The sequence below is a fragment of the Lutra lutra genome, chromosome 13, assembly GCF_902655055.1.
Source record: "Lutra lutra chromosome 13, mLutLut1.2, whole genome shotgun sequence".
NCBI classification, from domain to species: domain Eukaryota; kingdom Metazoa; phylum Chordata; class Mammalia; order Carnivora; family Mustelidae; genus Lutra; species Lutra lutra.
The window spans coordinates 65,430,355-65,457,359 of NC_062290.1; the positions used below are offsets into that span (position 1 = coordinate 65,430,355).

The 27,005-nt window shown below is 45.3% G+C and overlaps 1 protein-coding gene and 1 non-coding gene across 7 annotated transcripts; one reads left to right on the top strand and one right to left on the bottom strand.

The window, feature by feature from the left end:
- Positions 1–1,016: 1,016 nt before the first annotated feature.
- Positions 1,017–26,577, bottom strand: PGAP4 (post-GPI attachment to proteins GalNAc transferase 4). Of its 6 annotated transcripts, none has more exons than XM_047699638.1 (2): positions 26,559–26,577; positions 1,017–8,701 (listed from the first exon to the last, which is right to left on the bottom strand). In XM_047699638.1, the coding sequence occupies exon 2, from the start codon at positions 8,622–8,624 to the stop codon at positions 7,413–7,415; it is 1,212 nt and encodes a 403-aa protein (XP_047555594.1). In that variant the 5' UTR covers positions 8,625–8,701; positions 26,559–26,577; the 3' UTR covers positions 1,017–7,412. The 6 variants fall into 6 exon arrangements, with proteins under 6 accessions (XP_047555594.1, XP_047555589.1, XP_047555590.1 ...); XM_047699633.1 differs by lacking the exon at positions 26,559–26,577 and adding an exon at positions 25,632–25,768; XM_047699634.1 differs by lacking the exon at positions 26,559–26,577 and adding an exon at positions 25,288–25,417.
- On the top strand, positions 23,062–23,168 carry LOC125084168 (U6 spliceosomal RNA). The gene has a single exon (XR_007122520.1). It is a non-coding gene; the product is annotated as a U6 spliceosomal RNA (small nuclear RNA).
- Positions 26,578–27,005: the final 428 nt, after the last annotated feature.

Consider the following 27,005-nt stretch of genomic DNA (forward strand, 5'->3'; position numbering starts at 1 on the left):
GCTAACAAAAGCCCATTTAGGTGATGGGTAGAGAGTGCTTGAGCTCAAGAAAGATAAGCCCCCACCCAAGTAAAAGGGAGGGATTTGGGATTGGGATTTGGGATTGGGTTTCCCTTGGCCTGGGACTGGTCAAAGAGAGGGCCTGGCCCTTTGCTGGCCAATGAAACAAAAGGAGAGGACTTGGGGAGATTTCCCGAAATCGTTCTTCCTGGAAAAGAAACACAGAACTTCACAAGGAGAAGGTTTTTTCCTACCCGATTCTCTTCCATCTTTGAATGTAACCCTGTGAGGACTTAATATTTGAAGCTGGGATAGCCAATGGCAAAAGATGGCAGATAAGGAGAGACAGAATCTGGGTCCTGAATGACACCATTGCACTATAGAGCCTGGCTTCTCCAGACTGTTTTTTAGGTGATAAAAATCAAACATCACTATTGCCTGAGGCCCTGGGAGACTGGATTCTGCTATTTGCAGCTAAATTCATCTGCTATAACCATCTCCCGCACTGAAACCAACTTGCCAAATTTGCAGCACACCTTCCTGATGTATGAGATGTGATTGTGAATTTTAATGTGTGTCTCTGCCTTAGTGTGAAGATTCATGTTTAAGTGTGACTCTAGGGGTTAATTTGGCTAGAACGGTTTTCTTCCTCTGGTGTTAACCAGTAAAATGAAAAATAACGTGATCCCAATCTCTTCAAAGCTTTCTCTGTTTCAAATACGGGAGTGTTTCTGCAAAGTGGGGCGTTTCAGCTAATAGTTCAGTGAAATTATAAAAAAGAAAATCATCACAAGGAAAAAATGGTTTTTTTCTTGTTTTTTTTTTTTCTTTTTATTGTGCCTATATGACAAGATGGATGTTAGCTGAACCTATGGTGGTACTTATTTCATAATATATGTAAATCAATCCAGCATGCTGTATGCCTTAAACTTATACAATGATATACGTCAATTATTTCTCAGTAAAACTGGGAAAACATTCTAAAATAAGAAAACAACTTGAGTCATCTGAATGAATATTGCTTATGTGATTTAGGCATTTATTAAGATGAAATAAAACGCTTTATTTAGATTTACATGATTACTTTGCTTGACGTAATTCCTTGCTGAATAATACATGAACTATGATTTTGAATGTGATAGACACACACCATTCTTTTTTTATTTTTAATAGCTTTCAAAATTTAGATGTTTTTTCCCTCTTTTTCAAAAGGAGAGCACTCCACAGGTAAATTCCTGGAACCCTGCCTCCTTTATCATAAACTCCATTGCAGGAGGAGCTAGATGGAAGCCAACCTTTGTCTGGTAAACCCTAGCTGGCTATGGATTGTGGAGGTATTAGGGCTAGCAAAATATGGTTGAGAAGGATAAGAGGAATTGCCCAAACATGGTGCCAGAAAGAAATTCACACAGACTAGTTGACTTGGATTTCTAAACTATGGGCCTCTAGGGGGACCTGGGTGGCTCAGTTGGTTAAGGGTCTCCCTTTGGCTCAGGCTGGGATCAAGCCCCATGTTGGGCTCTCTGCTCAGCAGGGAGTCTGCTTCTCCCTCTGCTGTTTGCTCTGCTTGTGCTCTCGCTCTCTGTGAAGTAAATAAATAAAATCTTAAAAAAAAAATAAAGTATGGGCTGATAACTGTATAAGCAACTAGTTCTTGGGGTCACAGCAATGCCAGAACTTATATCTTTTTCTGAATAAAACCAAACTGGGGTCATACGTTCTTTGTCTAAAATGTTGCCAGCATATTAATTTTGCAGAGGACTCGGTTTTTTGTGGAGAATTCCCATTTAAACAAAGCCATGCTAACACAACATAAAATAACCCAAAAGTCACGTACCAAAAAAATGATCCTCTAGGAGTGGCCTGTTCCTTACATCTCATCTCTGGGAAGGTTTACTTCTCTGTTCTTGGTTTGTGTTAAATCATATAACATTTTGCCAAGGGCCACTCCTACCACCCAGAGCCACTGACCCCTCTAACCTGAGTTCACCCGTACAGTGTGGGGATTGTTCTGTCACTCTCTTTCCAGCCTCTTGGCCTAAATGTCCTAGAAGAGGCCGTGGACCCACCACATGTGGTGTTCATGTCTCGATGATTCCCAAAGATGCGGCAGTTGCGGCCTGAAAGGAAAATCCCAGCCTTCACCTGACGGTAACACACAGGACCTCCCCACACAGAACCCCCAATGCACACACTAGAAATAAAACCATAACAACCCCAAAAAGCAACCGTGCAGTGATGTAAAAAAGTTCCTTTTTGTGCTTGTCATTCCCTCTGCCTGGAATGCATGTAAAAAGCTTCTTTTCACTGGGTTCAGAATTGTACATCATAACCAACCCTCACTATCTGGACCGTACTCTCTCTCCCCTAAATTTTCTTCCCTAGCCCCTTTCCTCTTCTACTAGTATTCCTCTTTTCCACAGGCAGTTCCACTGTGGACGCCTCTACCCTTTCGACCCTTCTGTCTTTTTCTTTTCTTCCCTTCCTTCCTGCTCGCCTTTTTTCCCCTTCTTTTCCTTCCTTCCTTCCTTCTTCATTCATTCATTTCCTACTATGTGTCAGGTATTGTTCCAGGATCTGGGTGTACAGCAATAAATGAAAAAGAAGATTCCAGATATTGGGAAGTTTGTATCCTGTGGGAAGGGGAAGGAGGGAGAAATATCCCAAAATAATAAGGGAATTTCAGGTCACGACAAGAGCTTTGAAGAGAATCAAACTGGGTAAGTGATAGATGGGCCTGGGGGTCGGGAAGGGGGAAGACTGCTTGAGAGAGGATGGAAAGTCTATTGGAAAGGATTAAAATTGAGGCCTGAATTATAGGAAAGATTCTGCCAAAGGAAAAGTGTTCCATATAGAGAGGATGGCCATGCAAGGGCCTTGCAGTAAGAGTGAGTGCAGCAAGTCTAAGCAAGTGAGTGCAAGCTGGCATGGTTAGAGCCTGGAGGACACACAGAGTGGTAAGAAGACATGAAGTCAGTCTGCAGGGGCAAGATTCCATCCGGCCTGGGAGGTAATGTAGGGGCGCTGAAATTTATTCTAAATGCAGTAGGAAGGCAGGTCCTAGCAAAGTAATGAATTCTCTAGAACAGTGACTATTCATTATTTAGTTCCTATGCATTCTCCATAGGCTGGTCCTATAAAGATTCCGTGACAGTGGGACACACAGGAAGAATTTATTACAGGAGCTGCTGGCTGGCTCCGTCAGTGGAGCATGTGACTCTTGATCTCGGGGTTGTGAGTTTGAGCCCCATGTTGGGTGTAGAGAGTACTTAAAAATAAAATCTTAAAAAAAAAAAAGAATTTATTACATATGGAGTCTGGGACACACAGAACAGGGGACAAATGAGAGATCCTCTGCTTCACTCTACATCTTTGTCTTCCTCTCCCATCTCTCGGACATCCTAAAGCCACCCCATTCCTACATACTTAGGCCATCTGTTCCTTGTTTCTTTTGGATAAAGTCATCATTTGGCTTTGGATTTCCATCTGTTTTTACACCAAATTATTAATAGAGATGCCTCTTTTGAATCAGTTCATTCATCCACATTTGTGTGTGGATGTTAGGGAAAAGATCAAGAAAATCTGTCAAGATCTAAGCCCAAAATCCCCACTCTTAAGAGTGATGACTCATGAAACCCAAGTCCTGGAGTGAGCTGGAAGCCACTAGCACATTTCCACTGCAGTTCTAATATATTAAGTACTTTTTAATTACATTTTCAATCATCTTTGACATAGCCCCCAAAGGTTTTCTAAATAAAATCCAACCTAAAAACAAAACCAAAAACCAGTGCCAGTTAATGAACATTTCTCAGCAAATTCATTATAGTTGAGTTAAAAATATTCCAGTGGTTCATGTGACTTAAAATTAGCCAACTTCATATCATGTATTACTGTAACTCACAATGTAACATAGTGCATATAAAAATCCCATAGTAATTCCAATTAGAATGACTCTCTACCCAAATTAAGTTACCAATTAAATAAGTCCTTCCAAATAAGGAGTGTATCCAAGATAAATTAGATTAAGCCTCTCATCATATTAATCTGATTTATATTCTCCAGCTACACAGTTGTATTCTCTCCCTTTTTTCTTTAAACAACAATAAAAAAGAATGTACAATTCAAATGTTTCTACTTAATACAACAAAATCATGGGGCATCTGGGCGGCTCAGTTGGTTAAGCATCTGCTTTCAGCTCAGGTCATGATCCCAGGGTCCTGGGACTGTGCCCCACATTGGGTTCCCTTCTTGACAGGGAGCCTGCCTGTCCCTCTGCCCATCCCCTTGTTGTGCTCTTGCTCTCTGTCTCACTGTCAAATAAATAAATAAAATATTTTTAAAAATACAATAAAATCAATTACGAATTTTTAAGCAAACAGCCCATAATTGTGAATGGCTACCTTGGGACTCCAAAATGGGGTGTGTGTGTGTTTGTAGTTTTGATACCATTCACATTAGAAAAACCCATCCAGGGGCGCCTGGGTGGCTCAGTGGGATAAAGCCTCTGCCTTGGGCTCAGGTCATGATCCCAGGGTTCTGGGATCGAGCCCTGCATCGGGCTCTCTGCTCAGCAGGGAGCCTGCTTCCCCCCCTCTCTGTCTCTCTGCCTGCCTCTGCCTGCTTGGGATCTCTCTCTTTGTCAAATAAATAAATAAAATCTTAAAAAAAAAAATTAAAAAAAAAAAAAGAAAAATCCATCCATTGAAATGAGTGAGAATGACAAAAGTCTTCTCAGGATGCCTCAGTGGAACAGGTGCTTTTATTTGAACTGATATGTCTCTGCAAATATACCCAGTCACAATAGGGAACTTCTTAGTCCTGATAATTATTTAAACCCTGAAGGGCGAGCAGGGTCTGTTAGAGACCTTCACCTTCCTGGTGACCAGTGTCCTTTGTAATGAAAAGGGGACTTTAGTTCTCCTCCAGCCCCCTCGCTTAGGATTAAATGAGACTTCAGCTTTGGTGTAAAGCTGTCAGCTGTCCTGATCAAAGACAGCATACAAATTGGACTCTAGGAACGAGGGACAAGAGGGAGGGAGATCTGGAAGAGGATAGGAATGAAATAGCAGAACTGAGCCTGCATCTCCCGCAAACGTCCAAAGACAGCAGGCTCTAGTTAAGATCTATGGGGGAAGGCGTCTTCATGGAAACGGGGAGAAATTAGACAAGACCGGGATAGCTTTTGCCATCCTGGGTGAAAAGTCAAGGAAGAGATATGCATGCAGTAGACCACTGAATCTGAAAGAGCACAGATATAACCAGCAATGATTCCCCATCTTCTGCCTGGCTAGCTTGGATGTGACTCTCCTGCTGCTGGGCAAAAAACATTCCCAAGGAGATCCGAATGTTACTGCAACAGGCTCTAATGAGGTGTAGGCCAGGGGTGGTTCTGTTCCCGAACACGGGATGAGCCAGTGACCGGGAGAGGTTGAGTGGAGCAGCGGCATCTGAACATCCTGCCACGTCAGCCAGCAGCTCCGTTCACTTTGGACATTCCTGAGCGACACATGACATCGCACGGTAACAACACACACATGGACCTGTTTGTTCCCCAAGATCAACAGGACAAAGAGTTTCTACCATGGCAGCTTACAGAGACATTGTTCCGTCCAGGCGACAATCAGATTCTACAAAAGAGACATTGACTACACAGATACTTAGAAAGTGAATGTGGTTAAGGGAAAAGGGCAGGAGCTGGAAGTCAAGGGAAGTAGGTTCCCACCCTAGCTCTGCCGCTATCCAGCCGGGCAAACCTGGGAAGGCTGTTTTACCTCCCTTGGCCTCAGTTTGTCCACCTGCAAAGCATGGTGTGGAATTCCAGGCGCCGTGAGCTACTGTCTCAGTGCTCTCAAGGGGATCTCCGGATGGAAGCTCACTGGAAATTTAAAAAGCCAACGAACATGGCGCTGAAACGACCCGTCAATGCTTCAACTCCCATGTAGACATCCAGCTTCACGAAGGAACTTGTTGGCCTCTGGTTTGATCACTATCGGCAAAGGACATTGAAGTGTCACTTTGGAGGAGAGTAGTTTTCAGACGCTCGTCTTGGAATAAGTTCAAGAGGAGTCTCAGATCATTTCCAGTTGGAACAAACCATTATTTTTAGCTTGGTTGGGGATGGCATCACGTGACAGCCTACATCTCCTTCACGAATTACAATGACAAGTCAGCCTTCATTCTAGCAATTTTGGCCCAGAATGGCTGCTCCCCGGGTGGGAGCCCTACACCCTGCAGCACACTTGAAACTACATCACTAATATCTCCATCGAAAATACACTTGAGTGTTATAAGCTTATCACAGAAAAGAAAAAGAACTAGTATTTGGCAAGTGCCTTCCATGGGCTAAGCACTTGCTGGGTGTTTTACAAACATTCTGTCTCTTAATCTTCAAGGCAACCTTCAAAGGTAGGTATCACCATCCCTGTTTTATAGGTGAAGAAACTGAGACTCAGAGTGGTCATGACTTGCCCAAGGGCACATCACTGGGACATGGCAGAGATCTGAAATAAGAATTCAGGCCCTTCCGACTTCACAGTCTATGCGTTTGCTTCTCTAACATCATGATACCCAGAAGGAAGGGAAACAAATGAGGGTGAACAGTCAGCCAGCAAAATTCAGAAAAAGGCTATGCTGTTAGTAAAGAGCTCACCCATTTTACATCATTCTGCAACGTCCAATTTTCAAAGAATCAGAATATGATGGAAATATTCAATATGAAATCACTACTGAACATAAGCAATCTGACCTTGATGACCCAGAAGGTGCTTGCAGACCTTGCTGTGTCTCAAAGTTCTCACTAACAATACCGACCATCAGCACACTACATACAGATGAAAGGAAAAGAAACACCACGTAAGGGAAGTGAGATCGCCTGTCTCCAAGTCGCCAGGCACCGTGACAGCCTTTGCTGACCGGCTTTACTACACCAGGTCAAAGAAACAAACGGAACCTGTCAATATGGTCCTGCCTCTTCAGACTTATATTCTAGACATAAATCCGTTCTCATACCCAGTGAGAGAGAAACCAATTCGAAAGTATCTTGCCTTTCACAAAATTCTACCCTTAAAATCCTAAAACGGTCATATCTTTGTGCACAATATTTTTGGCAGTTACGAGCTCTTTCACAAAGCAGAGCTGAGGACGACTGCAGAATACATCTGGTACTGAAGTGCCCCCTGGGGGAGGCAGCGTGGCTCTGTGGAGGGAGAGGGCTCCCGCCGGGGGCGAACAACCGCTCCAGCCAGAGCTACCAAAGCCAAGTTTCTTGACAGGTGTGTTCTCGGCCGTCTCAGTGACTAGATCCCTAACAACATGAAACAACATAATAATTGCAAGCAACCACGTCCAAATAAAGAACTCGATATTGGAATCATCGAGAAGCGGCCACGTTCAGAAAGGCATTTCCTGGCACGCTAGAGCAGACTGGGATGAAAGTTGTACCGAAGGCTGGAGAAGAGCCCAATATGCTTCACGAGGTTGGGCTCCACCACGTAGGCCCGCTCCCCCTTGGCCCTCAATAGGGAGTAGAGCGCCATGTCCTTGCCGAAGCCCTTGTGGCAATACACCTGGGACAGGTAGGTGAGGGTCCGGCGGGCTGCAGGGGCCGGGAAGAGCATGGCTGGGGTGCAACACTGGGAGGCAGGGACCACGCTGTACAGGGAAGGACTCAGCCGCCGCAGTTCCAGGAAATAGTGCCGGCCCACCAGTTCCACCAAACCCATGCTATACAGGGAGAAGAAGAGCATGACGGGCCAGCTGAACCCAGGGCGGCTGGCAAACCGCATGTATATCCAGGTTAGCAAGGGCCCCAGCAACATGCCCACGCCGACCCACTCCAGGATCCGCATGGGCTCCGGGTTGACGTAGTGCTGCAGCCTCTCGGGATGGTAGAGCTTCAGATAAAGGGCATCTCGGAGGTGCGGCTCCGAGAAGCGAGCCCGCAGAAGGTGCTCCAAGACCGGGAAGATCTGCTCTTCCGGAACGGCGTCGTCTTCCACCATCAGGACGTAATCTGGGTTATAGGTCTGCAGGGAGGACTCCAGGCAATAGACATAGTCCTGCTTCTCCTTCTCAAACGAGTTGGTCGAAGGGTCATCACCATAATCATCCTCAGTGCCCTCATAGCGGTTGGCCACGGGGACATACTTAGACAGCAGCTTGGCATCGAAATGGCTCACGCTACGTTCCACGTTGCACAGGAAGAGCTGGTGCCCCTCGCACTGGGGGCCGCATTGCTGCAGAAGCCGGTGAAACTGGGACACCACCTGCAAGACATAGTGGAAGCCAGGCTGCCTGTCGACAGTGATGATGGTGATGACCAGCCAGGGGCGGGGGGTGGCCTGCCAGACGATGGGCACCGAGCCATTGGCAGACGGCAGCTCCTCAAAGTAGTGGAGGGCAGCTTCGCCTTCTTTCAAACTTTGCTGCAGGAACTCCTGACTCATTTGGTTTAGGTGCCAGTGGCGTAGATAGAAGTAAGAGTGCAAAAGGCGGTGACAGGCTAGGGGGGCCAGCAAGCCGAATGTCACCACCGTTAAGATCAAGAGCTGGACAGCGGTGCTGCCCCAGGAGAGCCGTCTCAGCCTCCGGAGGAGCATGGCAGCGGGAGGGGCTGATGCACTCATGAGGTCAACTTCTGGTCAGGTCTGGTCCCAAGAACAAACCATCCTGGAATGCAGGCCCAAATCAGCGCAAGTCAAACCTAGAGAGAGACAAGTAGAGGATGGTGAGAGACCTTAAACAAAACAGAACAAAACCCAGGGACAGAACGCAGCACACATCAACCCAGAAATTCTACCTCTAGGCTGTAGCTACTAGAGACTTCCAAGTATTTTCTCTAGAACGCTCTCCTGTGGTTGTGTCGGTTAGTGATCCCCAAGATTCTTTCATTATCTCTGCGAGTGAGGAAATCCTGGTGTATCCAAGCAAGTTGCCACACCCGCAGATGGTAGGTTGGGTTTACAATGTGCCAGGAAGTCACAGGGTAGGCTAGTATGATCCTTATTTCAATGAAGCAGCTACAGACACCTGCCTTCTTAAAACGGATGAAAAAGGAAGACTTGACACAAAGCAAATACACTTTTAAAGTAAATTCCAAAGTTAAATGTGTATTGACGGACTACGAAAACTGTCTCTTCTGCACAAGAGAAAGGACTTGAAAACAAGAAAAGGACTCTTTAAGATTCTCTGAGATGTCTTTGTCAAGATCTTCCATTCTAATTTCCTAATCTCATACAACTAAAAACTGCACCTTGGGGCACCCGGGTGGTTTAGTCAGTTAAGACAGTTAAGTGTCTCCCTTCAGCTCGGGTCATGATCCTGGGATCCTGGGATCCTGGGATCAAGTCCCTTGACGGGTTCTCTACTCAGCGGGGAACCAGCTCCTCCCTCCTCCCCCTGCTCCTGCGTGCTCTCTCTCTCTCTCTCTCTCAAATAAATAAAATCTTTTAAAAAACCCTGCATCTTAGTTTAATACTGATTGTTCTTCCATTTTATTTTTTATAGCACTACCCCAGGAACCAATATCTCCCATATGCACATGAACTCCAGAACCCCAGACTTGGGAGGGGAGGAAATACCTGAAGAAAGGTCCATGACCAGCTCTGCAATGAGGGAGGGAGGGATAGAAAGAAATGAAGATGGAAGAGACAGCTGTGCCCAGCCTGGTCCAGAAAGGATGTTGTAGGCGATGGTGGCTCAGAGTGCAGGCTGGAGGTCAGGCACATGTGACTCCCAACTCAGCGGGTGAAAAGTGACATCGCCTCTCCACAGCTGTGGGGCACCTGGCTGGGTCAGTCAGAAGAGCCGGTGACTCTTGATCTCAGGGTCCTAACTTGGAGCCCCGTGTTGGGCATAGAGATTACTTAAATAAAACTTTTTTTCAAAAGATTTTATTTATTTATTTGCCAGAGAGAGAAAGAGAGAGCACAAGCAGGGGAGCAGCAGGCAGAGGTAAAGGGAGAAGCAGGCTCCCCTGCTGAGCAAGGAGACTGACGTGGGACTTGATCCTGCACGACCTGAGCTGAAGGCAGACACTTAACCGACTGAGCCACTTGGGTGCCTCCAAATAAAATTTAAAAAAATGTATCCATATAGGGGCACCTGATTGGCTCAGATGGTTTAGCATCTGACTCTTGGTTGCAGCTCAGGACATGGTCTCAGGGTTGTGGGATCGAACCCAGCATCGGGCTCCATACTACGGGTCTGCCTGAAATTCTCTCTCACTCTGCCCCTCCCCCCAACTCACGAACATGCTCTCTCTCACCCTCTCTAAAAAAATAAACAAATAATATCTTTTAAAAAAATGTATCTATACAGGGGTGCCTGGGAGGCTCAGTTAGTTAAGCATCTCCTTCGGCTCAGGTCATGATCCTGGGATCAAGTCCTACATCAGGCTCCCTGCTCAGCGGGGAGTCTGCTTCTCCCTCTCTCTCAAATAAATAAATAAAATCTTTAAAAATAAAGAAATAAAAAAGTATCCATACAAACTCAAGTAATACCTCCTTGGGAGTAAGCAGACCTAATGATCTGAGGGAAAACAGACTCAGACCGAGAAACAGAATTCAAAGGACAAAGCCAGTATAACAGCGGTAATGTGAATGCAAAACTAAGCGGTGTCTAAAGAACAGAAGGTAAACCCAAACCTCTTATGTCAGAAGCATAAGAAAGTGTGTAGACATTTGGAAGAAACTACCTAGCTTGTGAGTTATCTTAAAGGAAGGGCCGCCCAGGGACGATATGAGGTTGTGGTGCAGCGTTCCAGGCTGTCATTTCCTCCATGTCCTCCCCTTCTTGGGCACACAGAAAGACCATATTCCCTAGCCCATCTTCTTCCAGGTGGGGTCTGGTGACTAGGACTTGCCAGGAAAATATGAGCAAAGTGGCAGGTGTGACTCCGGGGCCAAAGCGGTTGAGAGCAGATGTGCCTTCCCGCCTTGCTCATTCTCCATTTGCCAACTTTGGTGGGGCGGGTCTGGAGGAGTGTGGAGCCACCAGATGGTAGGAGGCTGAGGTCCTGAATGACTGCATAGAAGAGTGGTGCTTCCCGCTGCTCACCTCCCAGGAGCTTCCCAATCTAGAGTGGGCTAGTGGGGAGTAATGTGTAATCCACTGTGTCTAGTCTGGACTGGACTTTTTACTGCCCCAATAATCTGTCCAGCCCAGTAGAACCATGTACAATACCACACTTCTCTCTATAGGATGATGACATAATAATTCATCAAAGGTCTCATTTCAGCATCAGCGGCCCATTATACTGTGGGACCCAGAGGTGAGACGGACTACCCCAATACTAGTAAGAGACCTGGCTGGTACCGGACGGGGGAAATAGCAGGGAGAGGTTTGAAGAGCATGCAACCCCAGGCCCGCGGGTCTGAGGTCGTTCAGAGTACGGTAGATGGGATGCTTCTCCCTGTTAGCTCAGGCCAACGGAGTGAATAAACCACGTGGACGCACATCACTCCTAGCGGAAGCCAAGGACTGAAACTGGATTGAGGTTATATTCCTGGTAAGGAATGGAGTCTTTCAGGTGGCTTCCTCTCACCTTGTTCTCCCTGCGCCTGCTGTCACCCAAGAGAGCTGCGCCCACTTGGAAGAAGGAATGAAATACAGTCAGCAAGATAAGGCATGCAGCTTGGAGAATGCCAGGCACACGGTGAATGCAAACATGACAACGTGATGACGATGAGAGTGCAGAGCTCTGTGTTTGGTGCAAAATCCCCACTCCTTCGACACGATCTTCTAGTGACAGTTTCTGGTAAGGCAAGAATGTGACGCTCTTTAGCCCTGATCAGTCCCAGGGGTGGGATGTTTAAGAACTGCGTGTGTGTGTGTGTGTGTGTGTGCTCAGTTACCATTTAAAAACATAAATGTGGGGCGCCTGGGTGGCTCAGTGGGTTAAGCTGCTGCCTTCGGCTCAGGTCATGATCTCAGGGTCCTGGGATCGAGCCCCGCATCGGGCTCTCTGCTCAGCGGGGAGCCTGCTTCCTCCTCTCTCTCTGCCTGCCTCTCTGCCTGCTTGTGATCTCTCTCTGTCAAATAAATGAATAAAATCTTTAAAAAAAAATAAAAAAAATAAAAACATAAATGTGATGCTATCGCTCTCCTGTTTAAAGCCCTTCTTTGGGGCGCCTGGGTGGCTCAGTGGGTTAAGCCGCTGCCTTCAGCTCAGGTCATGATCTCAGAGTCCTGGGATCGAGCCCCGCATCGGGCTCTCTGCTCAGCAGGGAGCCTGCTTCCTCCTCTCTCTCTTCCTGCCTCTCTGCCTGCTTGTGATCTCTCTGTCAAATAAAGAAATAAAATCTTAAAAAATAAATAAATAAATAAATAAAGCCCTTCTTTAGCTTCCCACTGCTCTGGTAACAAAATCTTCATTTCCTATCATCTTCCACGAGACCCTTTATGATCTAGACCTGTGCCCTTCCCTGTCATCTTGTTCGACTGGCCCTTTCTCAAGTTACTCAAAATCAGAGGTTGGCAATATTTTTCTGTAAAGGGCTAGAAATATTTTAGAAAATATTTTTTAAAAATTTAATTTTAATTTTAATTTAATTAAAAAATATTTTAGATTTCATGGGCCACATACTGTCTCTGTTGCATATTCTTCCTAGACTTTTTCTTCTGTAAAACTCTTTAAAAATATAAAAGCTATTTTTAATGCTCCAGCCACATAAAAACAAGCTGGAAGCCAAATCTGGCCAGCAGCCCATAGCTCACCAATCCCTGTTCTAGACCAGCACTCTCCAATAGAAATACGATGCAAGAGCCACAGAAGTAGTTAAAATTTTCTAGCAGCCACAGTAAAAAAGTAAAAAAGGTAAAAAGTAAAAAGAAACAGATGAAATTAATTTTAATAATATATTTTAAGTACAATACATCAGAACTATTATTTCAACATGAAACAATATGAAAAATTATTAATGAGGAATTGTATGTCCTTTTTTTAACACTAAGTCTCTAAAATCCAGTGTATGTTTTACATTTACGGCATATCTCAATTCAGACTGGTCGCATTTCAAGTAACCAATAGCTACATGACACCAACTAGCAGGGTAGCTCTAGACACACTGATCTTTCTGAACACTGACTATGCTACACTCCTATCCAACTCCTGGCCTTTGCTCTCACAACTCCCACACCCTGCAACAGTTCATTCCCCCACCTTCCCTGCTTCTTCACATTGAGAGCTTTTTCTCATCCTTTAATACACTCTCTCCGGTCCATGCAAAGTAGGACCTACGAAACTGGCAATCACATATTTTGCTCTGTAGAATTAATTTGGGAATACCTAAGAAAACCACTAATGACTCAGCAATTCCATTTCTAACATGCCTTCTTAGATATGTATTCTCACGTGTGAGAAATGACTTGCAGCATCATTTGTAAGAGCAAAATACTGCCAAGTGCTCATCAATTGAGAGTGAGTCGAATAAATTACGATCCATCCAAAGACAGGAATACAAAGTACCCATTAAAAGCAAGCAAACTTGGAAGAGACCAAGATGGCAACATAGAAGGCTCCTGAACTTCTCTTCTCCCAGGGATGCATCAAATGTACAGCTACACCATGAGAAGTTGCCTGAGAGAAATCCAGAACCTAGCTGAGGAACCTCTACACATAAGGGAATGAGATAATACCCACGTTGAAACACGTAGGAAAGAAAGGCTGAGACATACTCCAGCCATAAACCCCACCCCAATACAGTGTCCTACAACCGGGGTGGGTTCCCAAAAGATCTAGCTGTGAATGCCACTGGGGCTTGCATCCATGAGACCAATAGGACCACAGCAAACAAAGAAGGTGTTCTTTGTGGGTACATGAACACTTCCCAACTCTATCCCCTCCGGGCCCAGCATGCTGGGAGCAGGCAAAAATGACCATCCCCAGTTTTTCCCTGGAAGGGTTTAGATTGCATACTTTACAAGTTCCCGCCAGCGGGTAGAGCTTCACACTTAGCCCGTACCTAGGAGCTGGCTGAGATTCTCCCCAGAACCCAGGGGAAGTGATAGGCACTTCTCCCATCTTCTCCCTTGGGCTCACTCCAATGATAAAACCAGATCGCCAGCATCTCTCTGGAAGGAGCTTTACACAGGCCTCATGCCCCAGCTTTTGCAGCAACACCTAAATGATGGGCCGCTGGGTCCCCTGGCCCCAAGTCACCAATGGTATATGACTCAAAACACTGAGAACCAGTAGATGAATTCAGTAAAGTTGCAGGATATGAGATCAACATATAAAAATCAGTTGCATATCTATATACTAACAAAGAGAAATTAAGAAAACAATCCCATTTATAACACCATCAAAAAGAACAAACCACTTAGGAATAAATTTAACCAAGGAGGTGAACAATCTGTATGCTCAAAACTATAAGACATTGTTGAAAGAACTAAAAATGACACAAATAAATGGAAAGATATTCTGTGGTCGTGGATTAGAAGAATTCATATTAAAATGTCCATATTACCCAAAATGATCTACAGATTCAATGCAATCTCTATTAAAATTCCAATGGCATTTTCCACAGAAATAGAAAAAACAATCTTAAAATTAGTATGTAACTGCAAAAGACCTCAGATAGCCAAGGCAATTTAGAAAAACATAGGAGGTAAGCTTCTTGACATTGGTTTTGGCAATGATTTTTTTTTTTTTTTTTTTTTTTTTTACACCAAAAGCACAGGCAGCAAAAGCAGAAATAACCAATGGGACTATATCAAGCTAAAGGGTTTCACACAACAATGGAAACCATCAATAAAATGAAAAGGTAACCTACAAAATGGAAGAAAATATTTGCAAACCACATATTAGACAAGGAGTTCATATCCAAAATATACAAAGAATTCACACAACTCAACAGCAATAATAATAACCAACTTGTTAGAAGAAGCAACTTATTAGAAGCAGTGCTCCCAAAGATCTAGCTGTGAATGCCAATGGGGATTGCATCCATGAGACCAACAGGACCACAGCAAACAAAGAAGGTGTTCTTTGTGGTTGTACAAGCACTTGCCAACTCTATCCCCCCCGGGCCCAGCATGCAGGGAGCAGGCAAAAATGATCATCCCCAATTTAATAATAATAACCAACTTATTTCAGCAGGCAAAGGAGGATCTGCATAGACATTTTTCCAAAGACATAAACAGCCAACAAATCTACTTGAAAAGGCGCTCAACATCACTAATCATCATGGAAACACACATCGAAACTACAATAAAATATCACCCCTCTATCCCACCCTTCAGGTGGGAGTCTTAAAGTTCAGGGTGCTAGATTTGTGGCCCAAACCCTATATTCCTCAGGAAGAAGCCAGAAATGGGGTGTTCCCTCCCGGTTGTAGGGCACTGTATTGGGGGGGGGGGTTTATGGCTGGATTGTGTCTCAGCCTTTCTTTCCTACATGTTTCAACGTGGGTATTATCTCATTTTCCCTGTGAGTAGGGGTTCCTCAGCTAGCTAGGTTCTGGATTTCTCTCAGAACCTTAACAGACATCTTAATAGACCTTAAGATGTCTATTATCAACAAGGCACGAGATAACAAATGCTAGCACAGATGTGGAAAAAGGAAACGCTGTATACTGTTGGCTGAAACATAAACTGGTAGAGCCACTACGGAGATATGGAGGGAAGACAGTATGGAGGTTCCTCAAGAAATTAGAAACACAACTATCAAATGATCCAGCAATGCCCCATCTGGGTATTTATCCAAAGGAAATAAAAATCACTCCCTTGAAGAGGGATCTGGGACTGCAGCCTTATTCACAATCCATACAGCTTTCACAGAAGCTCTACGGAAACAAACCACTTGTCCACTGATGGAAGGATGAATGGATGAAGACTATGTGGTGTATCTATGCAATGGAATAGTATTCAGCCTTGAAAAAAAAGGGAAGGACATGCTGCCATTTGGGACAGCAGGGATGAATACAGAGGGCATTACGTTAAGTGAAATAAAACAGAGAAACACAGATACTGCACGGTATCATCTGTATGTGGAATCTAAAAAAAAAAGTCAAAGCAGAATAGACAGTTGGTTACCGGGTACTAAGAGGAGGGCTGTGGGAGTCGGGAGAGGCTGGGCAAAGAGTATAAACGTTTCGTTAAAGATGAATAAGGTCTGAGGATCTAATGCATAACTCGGCGACTACAGCTGCCGATACTGTGCTGGCTAAGACACAATACTGACATTAGCTAAGAGAGAAGAACTTAAGTGTCCTCACACACACACAAAAAACCAAAGAAAGAAAAAGTTCAAAAAAGCAAACTCTTCATATACAGATATGGAAAAATTTTAAGATATATTTTCAGTGAAAGGAGAGCTAGATTTGAAAAAAAAAAACAACAAAACAAAAACAAAGACTGGGGCTCCTGGGTGGCTCAGTCATTAAGCGTCTGCCTTTGACTCGGGTCATGATCCGAGGGTCCTGGGATTGAGTCCACATCGGCTCCCTGCTCTGCGGGAAGCCTGCCTCTCTCTTTCCCACTCCCCCTGCTCGTGTTTCTTTTCTCCCTGTGTCTTACTCTGTCAAATAAATAAATAAAACCTTTAAAAAAAAAGACCTAGAAAAGTATATATATACATATATACATATATATATAAATGTATATATATGTGTATTTTATATGTGTGTGTGTGTGTATATATATATATATATATATATATATATATGCGCTACCATTTGTGTAGTGGACCATTTGTGCAGCAAAAGGAGGAAAATATGCTCAAAGGGCACACTTTTAAATCCAGGTATGACTGGAGGGGACCTAAAAGCACCCAGTCTTCTCAGGTCCTTGGCTTCCTGTTTTATTTTCTAGGATCTTGCTAAGGGACCTGGTGTGCATGCAGGGCTGGCTTCAAATTTGCTGCATAAAAGAGGCATGTATGTTCCAGGTGGATACAAGAGGAGAAAATGTTCTTGAAGCTGTTTTTCAAGCAAGCATGATGATCTTCCTTCGATTTTGTTATTTGTGTGGGGCAGGAGAAATTAGGACAGGAGATGTCAGTCCCCTCCAAGGCCCCACTGTGCTGCTGTTCTCAGGCCCTCTCCTGCCCCTTGACACCCCAGGCTCCTGATGTTCCTCTCTGGCAGGTGGGTCAGGAACTGCAGCACCTGGTGTTGACATCAAGGGGACCTTTAATCCCAGGCGGTTTCCCCACTGGGGGCAATAAAATCATTAACATCTCAGAAATAGCTTACTTTAAATATATAGTGTGAGAGAGCTGTTCTCCTGACCATCAGGGAAGGAATGGGATTCAGTTCAGAGGGCACGTGGTCTCTGCCTACACTGATAAGTTTTTGCTGGGGTGACCAGCAGCCCAGACCTTCAGAGCTTATGATAATGACATGCATTTCTTGCTCCCGGGTCTGTGGATTGCTGTGCTTCAGGTGGGTTCAGCTCTGGACTGTGGGTCAGAATCAGGCTGTTCCATGTACCTCTTGTTCCAGGTCACGTTGCAGAAGGAACAGCCATCTGAGCACGCTCTTTTGGTGGACACAAGAGTCAAAACAAGAAGCTACATTCACAACCTCACTTAACCACCCCATAGATTAAGTCCACTCACCATGCACCAGCCAAAGCAACGTGGCAGGGAAATTTACTCCTCCGGCAGAGCACAGGAAGGGGGAAAATGAAGGTTCAATGGGAGGCAAAAGCAGCAGGCCAATTTCTAAGCCCGCAGCAAAAAAGAGAAAGGCTCTAGCAATCTGCTCAGTCTGGGACATTTCTGAAACACTCACAAGGCATCTGGCCCCATATCACTATACACAGTATGAGTCAGGACAGATGAGAGCAATGACCCCTAAATCTCAGGAGTTCATAAGAAAAGAGGTTTAATTCTTGCTCATGTTACTTGTCTGTTATGGATCACTGAAGACTCTGCTCCCTGTCATTCGCACTCCGGGACCCACGTAGATGGCACTGCCTCTTTTTCAGACACTGCTGGGTTTGTGGCAGAGGAGAAAGAGACGGATATTGGACCACAGCTGGCTCTTAAAGTCACAGCTCAAAAATGACACACATCACGTCCACTTACCTTTCATTGACCAGCGCAAGTTACACAACAACTCTTGAGTTCAAGATAACAGAGTTATGTAATTTTTCTGCAAGAAGGGGTACCAAAAGACATATAGCCAAGCCTGAAGCTAATGATTAGAGAAATACACGTCTCTCTAGGGAGTGGCAGAAAGTATCCGGGACAATGATGCAATCTAGCACACCCATTGTGGGCTCTGGGAGGTGGGATCGGATCCTTCAGTGATCAGATGATTAGTATGCCTAAAATCCAGCCACGTGGAGTCAGGTAGGCCTTCAAGACCATGTTCTTGTTTGCTTTTAAGATTTTATTTATTTATTTGACAGAGAACACAAGTAGGCAGAGAGAGAGGGTGAAGCAGGCTCCCTGCTGAGCAGAGACCCCCCCCCCAATGCGGGGCTTGATCCCAGGACCCTGAGATCATGACCTGAGCCGAAGGCAGAGGCTTTAACCCCCTGAGCCACCCAGGCACCCCTTGTTTGCTTTTTAAAACATCTTCTTAAAGGATTTAACCAATTGCTGCACTATGGGGTGTGGTATTCAGGACCTCCTATAATTTATTTCAGTTTACTGATTCGGTTTTAGGATAATTTACCTGAAAACAGGATTTTGCATTGGTAGTTTGAAAGTCTCTACTCCCAGCCCAATATGGGGGTGGGACAGAAGTAGGACCATGCATGCATTATCACTCTGTCTGTTTCCAGAATTCCATAGTTACCCATGGCATCACCAGCTCAGGACCACATCCAGGAATGCTGGAGACTGACTGGGATCTGTCAGGTGGCCCGGAAACAAGACACCATTACAGTCCTGATTCTGCTATGTAATGATTACTGAGTTCTTATCTATACCGTACTGGTGCACTTTGGAAACACAATCATTTTCTAAATTGGATTATGTCTGTTACTGTGTCTCAGATGGAGGGCTCAGAAAAGACAATAAAAGACAAAGACCAAGAAATGAACATGAAATAGGGCTAGAATGAATAAATGGAGGGACAATGACAGTGGCATTTTACTGCAGCTTTTAAAAATTAAGCTGGGGACACTTGGGGGGCTCAGTTGGTTAAGCAGCCAACTCTTCATTTAGGCTCAGGTCATGATCTCAGGGTCATGGGATCCAGCCCCACATGGGGCTCTGCGCTCAGCAGGGAATCTGCTAGAGAGTCTCTCTCTCCCCCTCTCCCGCTGCACTCTCTCTCTCTCTCTCAAATAAATAAATCTTTGAAAAATAAAATAAAATAAAAATTAAGCTGAAGGAGTTGCAGAGGTATATGAGGTACACTAGGCTGAGTGTCAGGAGAGAAGCTGTCAAGAACACTGTTTCCCAAGTCTTCCCTCCTACATGAATGGCAACACCACTTCCCAGGAACCTTGAGTCCAAAAGATCAGTACGCATTGACTTCTCTCTCACTCCTATCCAGTCACTTTCCACCCCCTAGCAATGCCACTGTATGGCCTCTTTGATGCCTCTCTTCTCTCCTGTCCTCCCACAGCCATGCCCTTCTTCACTGCCTCACCCTAGTTACTCCTAATCACCCCCAGCCAACTGATGGCAAGAGGCTCCTAACTAGGCCTCCAGCTTCCAGAAGGAGGTGCATGGATCTCGGTCCAGGTCTGCTCCCAACACTCATTCATTAGGTCCATTTGTAAAGAAATCATTTATCTGAGACTATTCTGCCTCTGTCAAACAGGAAAGTGAAAAAATACCTCATTTATGGAGGCATTGTGGGGATGAAATGAGACAATGGCTATGAAAGCCCTTTGTCAGACAGAAGACACTGCAAATGATGGTAATGTTTCACATTATATTCATCTGATGTTCTTTTCTGTGGAGCCGTTCAGGATTCCCCAATGACTACAGAATGAAGTCCAACTCTTTGCCAAGATTCTTCACGACCCAGCTTCAACTGTCTCTCCAGTCATTTCTTCTCCTCGCACAGGCTACTTAACGACCAAGAATGAGCTTAGAAGGGACCTCTTAAAAACCAACCTTCATCTGCCCCAACCAGAAATAAACTCTTGTTTCTCAAGTGCTTGGCCCCTTTACATAAATTTTCCCCCAGAACATTCATTTATCACTTGCTACTTTAGACTGTATCTACGTATAGCTACCACTTATTAAGCTCCTACTACATATCCAAGTTCTGTAACAGACTCTTACATCTATTTGATTTAACCAGAATAGCAACTCTTGAATAGCAATGGAATTAAAATAAAGGCTAGCAAGTCGAAAGCAGGAAATTAAAACAGGGGCGAAATTCCAAAGCCCGTATTTTGTCCACAATGCCTGCTGCCCTCCATGGCTTTATTCCTGACCCCTGACTTACGCCCCAGTTAGACTGATAAAATCCTTTGTTAGTGGATTCAGTCTGATTTATCTTCGGTATCCCTTGCGGGCTCATCATAGTACTCTATGCATAGGAGAGGCTCAATGTTTGTCAAGCAAATAAATGCCCATAATTAAGTCATTTGACCTCTGTGGGTCTCAATTCTTCAGCGATAAAATTGGGAGTATTGAAGAGTGTGGCCTTACAATGTGCAGAGATCAACTTATTTGTACATGTCTACTGAGCACGTATTGTGTGCTAGGCAATGTTCTAAGCATTTCATCGATCCTCATAAGAAGCCTATGAGAAATACTATTATTCAGCTCATTTTATACCTGCAAAAACTGAAGACAGAATTAAATTGTACCGAAGGTTAACAAAGCTTTTAAGCGGGTGGGAACACTTAAACCTAGGCAGACAGACTCCAGAACCCATGTTCTCAACCAATATGCAATACTATCTCTGCAGAGATTGGAAACCCAAGAAAATCAGCTGAAAAATCATTAGAAATGGTAACAGCATTTCAGGATGCAAATGTAAATATTAATATATAAAAATAATAATGTAAAAATATTTAAAAATAATATACAGTATTACACACACACACACACACACACACACACACACACACTTTGCTTCACCTTATCAGACAATGACCAAATTAATTAATGGGGTAAAAGAGCCCCATGAAAATGGGGTAAAAGACCTGGCAATAAATTTTTTAAATAGGCAGAATATACACACATAAAATTCTACTGAAAGATATTTAAAAAGTCTTTGGTACGTAGAGAAACATAACACTTTCCCAGCTGAAAAGCCTCAGTAATGAAAGAGGATAGAGATCTCTTTCTCCAGAATTAATCTGTACATTTAACATAAAGTCAGTTCAATTTACTTTAAGAGGGAGTGGCCCAGTTCAACAAACGGGCACTTGATAAAAATTGGTGCAACCTTTGGAAGGAAAGTTGAACCAGTAGCTATAAAAATTTTATATGTGCATTCCCCTTGACATAGAAATTCGTTCTAGGAATCTATCCCACAGAAATACCAACACTTGCTACCAAAGATGGACAAAGAATGTTCATGGCCGTTTTATTTGCAATAGTAAGAAAAAGATAAAGAGGGGAAAGGGAGGAGGGACAGGGGAGGGGGGAGGAGAAAAGGAGAGGAAGGAAGGAGGAACTGCAGGGAAAGAAAATGCCCAGCAACAGGAAACATTTTTACATAATTATACAAAGGGACCATAGGAGCCATTAAAAAGGAAGTGAAAGCTTTAAATATACTAACATTTAAAAAGTCTTAGCTAGGTCTCTGCTAGGGACTGAATGCATTCCCCCCAAATTCATGTATTAAAACGCTAATCCTCGGGGCACCTGGGTGGCTCAGTGGGTTAAGCCTCTGCCTTCGGCTCAGGTCATGATCTCAGGGTCCTGGGATGGAGCCCCGCATCGGGCTCTCTGCTCAGCAGGGAGCCTGTTTCCCCCTCTCTCTCTGCCTGCCTCTCTGCCTGCTTGTGCTCTCTCTCTCTGTCAAATAAATAAATAAATAAATTTAAAAAGAAAATGCTAATCCTCAATGTGATGATATGTGGATATGGGGTCTCTGGGAAGTAATTAGGTCTTGGTGGTGGAACTCTCATGTTGGGATTAGTGCCCTTATAAGAAGAGGTGGGAGAGCACTGGCTTGCTCTCTCTGCTCTCTGCCAGTGAGAATACAGTGAGAAGGTAGCATCCCTACACCGGGAAGAGGGCCCTCAGCAGGGCACCCTGATCTCAGACTTTCAGCCTCCAGAAAGAAATGTTTTGCTGTTTCCACCACCCTATCTATGGTAACTTGTTACAATTTGAGCAGATTTTGAGTGTCTAAAGGAAAAATAAGGCAAACATGTCAATGCAATTGCAAAAAAAATGTATAGGGTATGGTCATTCTATTTTTAATATGGAGCATAATTCAGTGAAAGAGAGATGAAGGTGTGGAGGAATGGAAGCTTCCTGTTTTGCTTTCAACATGGCCCCCCCCCCCCCCGTTTTAAAAGATTTTTATTTATTATTTGACAGATAGAGATCACAAGTTGGCAGAGAGGCAGGCAGAGAGAGAGGGGGGTGGGAAGCAGGCTCCCCACTGAACAGAGAGTCCGATGTAGGGCTCGATCCCAGGCCCCTTAGATCATGACCTGAGCTGAAGGTGGAGGCTTAACCCACTGAGCCACCCAGACACCCCTCAACACTTCTTTTTTTTTTTTTTAAGATTTTATTTATTTCAGAGAGAGAGCATGCGCACAAGCATGAGGAGGGGGAGGGGGAAGGGCAGAGGGAGAAGCAGACTTCCTGCTCAGTAAGGAGCCCAACAGGGCTCTATCCCAGGACCTTGAGATCATGACCTGACCAAGGCAGATGCTTAATTGACAGACTGACTGAGCCACCCAGGCTCCCCTTTCACACTTTTGTAAAGAGTTATGTATTACTTTTATGATAATTATTAACTGTTCATTCAACAAATACTGAGTCTTGTGCCGGGCACTGGGTTAGTGACATGACATTCAGGGCCCCTATACTCTGAGGAACCCTTGTTATCAAAATCCGACAGAAATCCGAACAAGATTTTGTCTGTTTCTTTTGGTGGCACAGGGAGGGAGAGGTTAGTTAAATTGACCAAAGTATTCTAAAGATTTTCTGGGATTAATACTAATAAAAACTGCTAGGAAATGCTCGCTTTGCTGGCATATACACTAAAATTGGGAGGATGTATCAAAAATTAGCATGGCTCCTGGGCAATGATGACATCAATTTTATGTAGTACTTCATAATTTTTTATTGTGATGGTGGTTACATTTGATAAAATTCATGAAAATATACATTGAAATGTGTTTTACTAAATGCAAACTATACTTCAATAAAACTGATTTTTCTAAGAGCTGGGAAAATGATAATACAGAGTAGTAAGAGAGAATCTGCCTAACCAGATTTTAAATCTTCCATAAAACTTCAGTAATTAAAATAACATGGCACCAGCACCAAAATATGCTGATAAATAGAAGCGAAAATCCACATAGATATCAAACATGTAATAACTCAATCTACCGTAATGAAGCAATTTAAATCCGGGGTGAAAAACAGACTTAATAGTTTTGTGGCAACTGGTTAACTCTTCAGGAAAAGTAAATTAGCTCTCCACTTTATAACTTTAGAATAAATTTCACATTAAAACTTTCAAACAAAAGCTTAAAGGTACCTGAAGAAAATACAGAAGATTATTTATATATTTTAGGAAAGGCCCATAGGTTTAGGAAAGCCCCTTCTCAACAAGGTCTGCAAGCAGAAACCATTAAAAGAAAAAAAAAGTGCTATAGTGAGCGCTGTAAACTGTGTAAGACTGATGAATCACAGACCTGTACCCCTGAAACAAATAATACATTATATGTTAATTCAAAAAATGACTAAATGGGGCGCCTGGGTGGCTCAGTGGGTTAAAGCCTCTGTCTTAGGCTCGGGTCATGATTCTAGAATCCTGGGATGGAGTCCCACATCTGGCTCTCTGCTCAGCAGGGAGCCTGCTTCCCCCTCTCTCTCTGCCTACCTGTGATCTCTGTCAAATAAATAAATAAAATCTTTTTTAAAAAATGACTAAATGAAAAAGTTAAATTTTATCTGGTCAAAGATGAAAAACTGATAAAACCATCAAGCAGAGTGGGAAAGACTATGCAACATAAATGACAGAATTATTTCTTTAATGCATAATATATAAGGAGTGCTTAAAAAATGAGAAACAGAAAGACACTCCGATTGAAAAGGGGGCAAAAGAGGGGCGCCTGGCTGGCTCAGACGGTGGAGTGTGCAACGGGTGATCTTAGGGTTGCGAGAGCCCCACGTTGGGCACAGAAATTCTTTTTAAAGGGGTGGTGGGGCCAAAGAAATAAGACAGCTCACCCCTGCAAATGCAAAAAGCCAGTACACAGAGGAAAAGGTATCGGTGGGCCCTGTGCAATCAGACGTGCAAATTAAAACAAGATACTATTTTTGTCCACCTTATTGATTTAGATGTTTGTATGCAGAGAAAGCTTCAAGACGATATCCAGAAAATCTCAACAAACTAGATGAAGTTTTAAGTTATCTTTATTTTCTCCTTTACATTTTTCTGTTTCCTAAATGCTCTGTAATACACTAATCCTTCAAAAAATTCCAGTAATTTTAATAATGCTAGGTGTTAGACACCCATAGTTTTCTCTTGTCACCTCCCAATGTACCTGATAGAAATGCACTCCCTAAAAAATCTATCCCCCTTACCAGGTTCTGTTCTCCGGGGGAAATACACGTGCGCACAGGCACACACACCTTCAGGTTCTGCTAATGGGCCGCTCAGTGAGATCATCATTGGAGCGGCCCTGCGCTTCTCCCGGGGGCAGCACGGGACCAGCAGGGGATGCCAGGGTCACACCCGCCCTGCAGGAGCTCTCGCCCCTGGACACTTCGGGCGCAGTGCGGCACCGGCAACGCCCGCGCCCAGAGGCCAGGAAGAGGATATGACTAGCGGGGGTGGTCCTCTCCACTCCTCCAGGAAAGAGAACGAGAGCGGAAGACCACAGTCCCGGATCTAGCGTCTGCTGCTGACCTTGGGCAGTCGCCATCGCGCTCCGGCCTCAGTTTCCCGGCCCGTAGGTCGGTGCTAAGGGTTTCGATCGCCGCGCTGGTTCCCTTCGGCTGGTCTTTCCGGGGGCTGGGAGGGACGCCTTCCTCTGCCGGATCGCCCTTTCTCGGTTCCCGGGCGGCGAGGTCGCCGCAGAAACCCCACGCCGCAGCAGCGCTTTGGCGAGCCCCGCTGGCCGAGGGGAAAACGCGCGAGGGGCCCTCGCAGCGTGCCGGCGGCCATTAGGCGATGCGATGCGCCCTTTGGCTGTGCAGCCCGGCGGGGCTGGCCGGGAGCAGGGTCTTACCTGGGCTCGCACGCGCCCGGCTCGCGCCTTCCTGTCGGCCTCGCGGCGCAGCCGAAGCGGGCGAAGGGTGCAGAGACGCCCTCGCCTCGACACTCATTCATCCCTGCCGTGACACGGCCCTGGCTGCGCGGGGGATGCCTTTCAGGGGTCCCCGCGGTCCTCCGGCAGGAAGCGGCCGGCGCCCCGGGCCGGGCCTCAGCGAAGCTCGCCTGGCCGGAGCGCACGGCCGGGGGCACAGGCCCTCCGGAGCGGCGCCAGCACCCGCCGCGGCTCTTCCCGCGCCAGCGGCAGCTCCGGCCGCGACGCCCAAGGGGCTGGGCAGATTGCACGCAGGGAAAACCTACCCGGTGGGGGCGGTCAGCTGGTGCGCCGAGGGCCGCCTCTGGTGTCGCTTAGGCGGGTGGGCTCATCGCCACAGAGGAACCATCGCCCAACCCGAAGGCCCAGGCGGAGAGGGCGCAGCGCGGTTCGGGTGCGCGCCAGAGCCTCACCTCCTCCCGCGGCGCAGCTCCCGCGCCGGGTCCCCTCGCTCCAGCAGGCCATGTGACCTGCGAGCTGCGGAGCGACCGCAGCCCCCAAAACCAGCTTGAGGGGAAAAAAAAAAGAGAGAGAGGGATGGCAAAAGAGGCGCCAACTGATGGGCAGAAAGGGAAAAGCAGGCTCAGGGCTAAGGAAATTGAGATGCTGGAAGGATGAGGTCTCTGCGCTTTTCAGAGCCCCAGCCAGCCTGCAAGCGTGTTCTCCGCGGGAGGGAATTGGTTTTGCCCATAATAAAAATAATAGCCGACACCACCTCCGCCCCAAATCCCTACGGCACCCAGCCTTATACCAGGCGCCTTATGAACGTTCCTCTAGATCTCAGTTCACTCCTGGACATTACAGATGATCATCCCCAATTTGCAAACGGCGAAAGATTTGAGAAGATGATGGCCAAGTGCAAACCCTTCCTTATTACAAAAGCCGGAAATGTAAACATGTATTCAAAAAATCAGAATGGGGAACGCCTGGGTGGCTCAGTTGGTTAAGCGGCTGCCTTCGGCTCAGATCATGATACCGGTATCCCGGGATCGAATCTCACATCCGGCTCCATGCTCAGCGGGGAGCCTGCTTTTCCCTCTGCCTCTGCCTGCGACTCTGTCTGCCTGTGCTCGCTCTCTTTCTCTCTCTCTGACAAATAAATAAAAATAAATTTTAAAAAAATCAGAATGATTTGGTTTAACTAGGTCACCTAGCCAGGCATGGGATTTAGGTCTGTGACCCTTTCCCCTTACCTGTCAGTCTCCCGGGAGTGGCTTCTGTGGTTCAGGACCCATCTCCAACCCTTCATTTCGGCAGATGTTTATCAACGAATTGTTCTGACGTCGTGCCAACACCATAGATGATGAGAATGAGGTAAGAATGAGACCGCCTACTTCCAGACTTCTTGTACATGAGGTTAAAAATTTTGCACAGAGCCTCTAGAAGAGAGAGCCGAGCAAAGGGAGAAGAGACTCAGGAAAGAAATGAATGAAAAGTGGCTCTCATTACTGGAAGGGCTTTCATGCATTGAGAGAGGTCATTTCTGAGCTTTCTCTCTCGGAAATCATTTCGTTAAGAGGCCACAGAGGTTTAATAAGAGATCCAAAAATAACTAGGTGAGAGCTGAAGGAGATAACTTAGTGCTCATTGTCAAAGTGCCGAGTATACCCTAAGTATATAATAAATACTCATTTAAGTGA

Coding starts and splice junctions, on each gene's coding strand:
- PGAP4 (XM_047699638.1), bottom strand. CDS start 8,624: ATGAGTGCATCAGCCCCTCCCGCTGCCATGCTCCTCCGGAGGCTGAGA.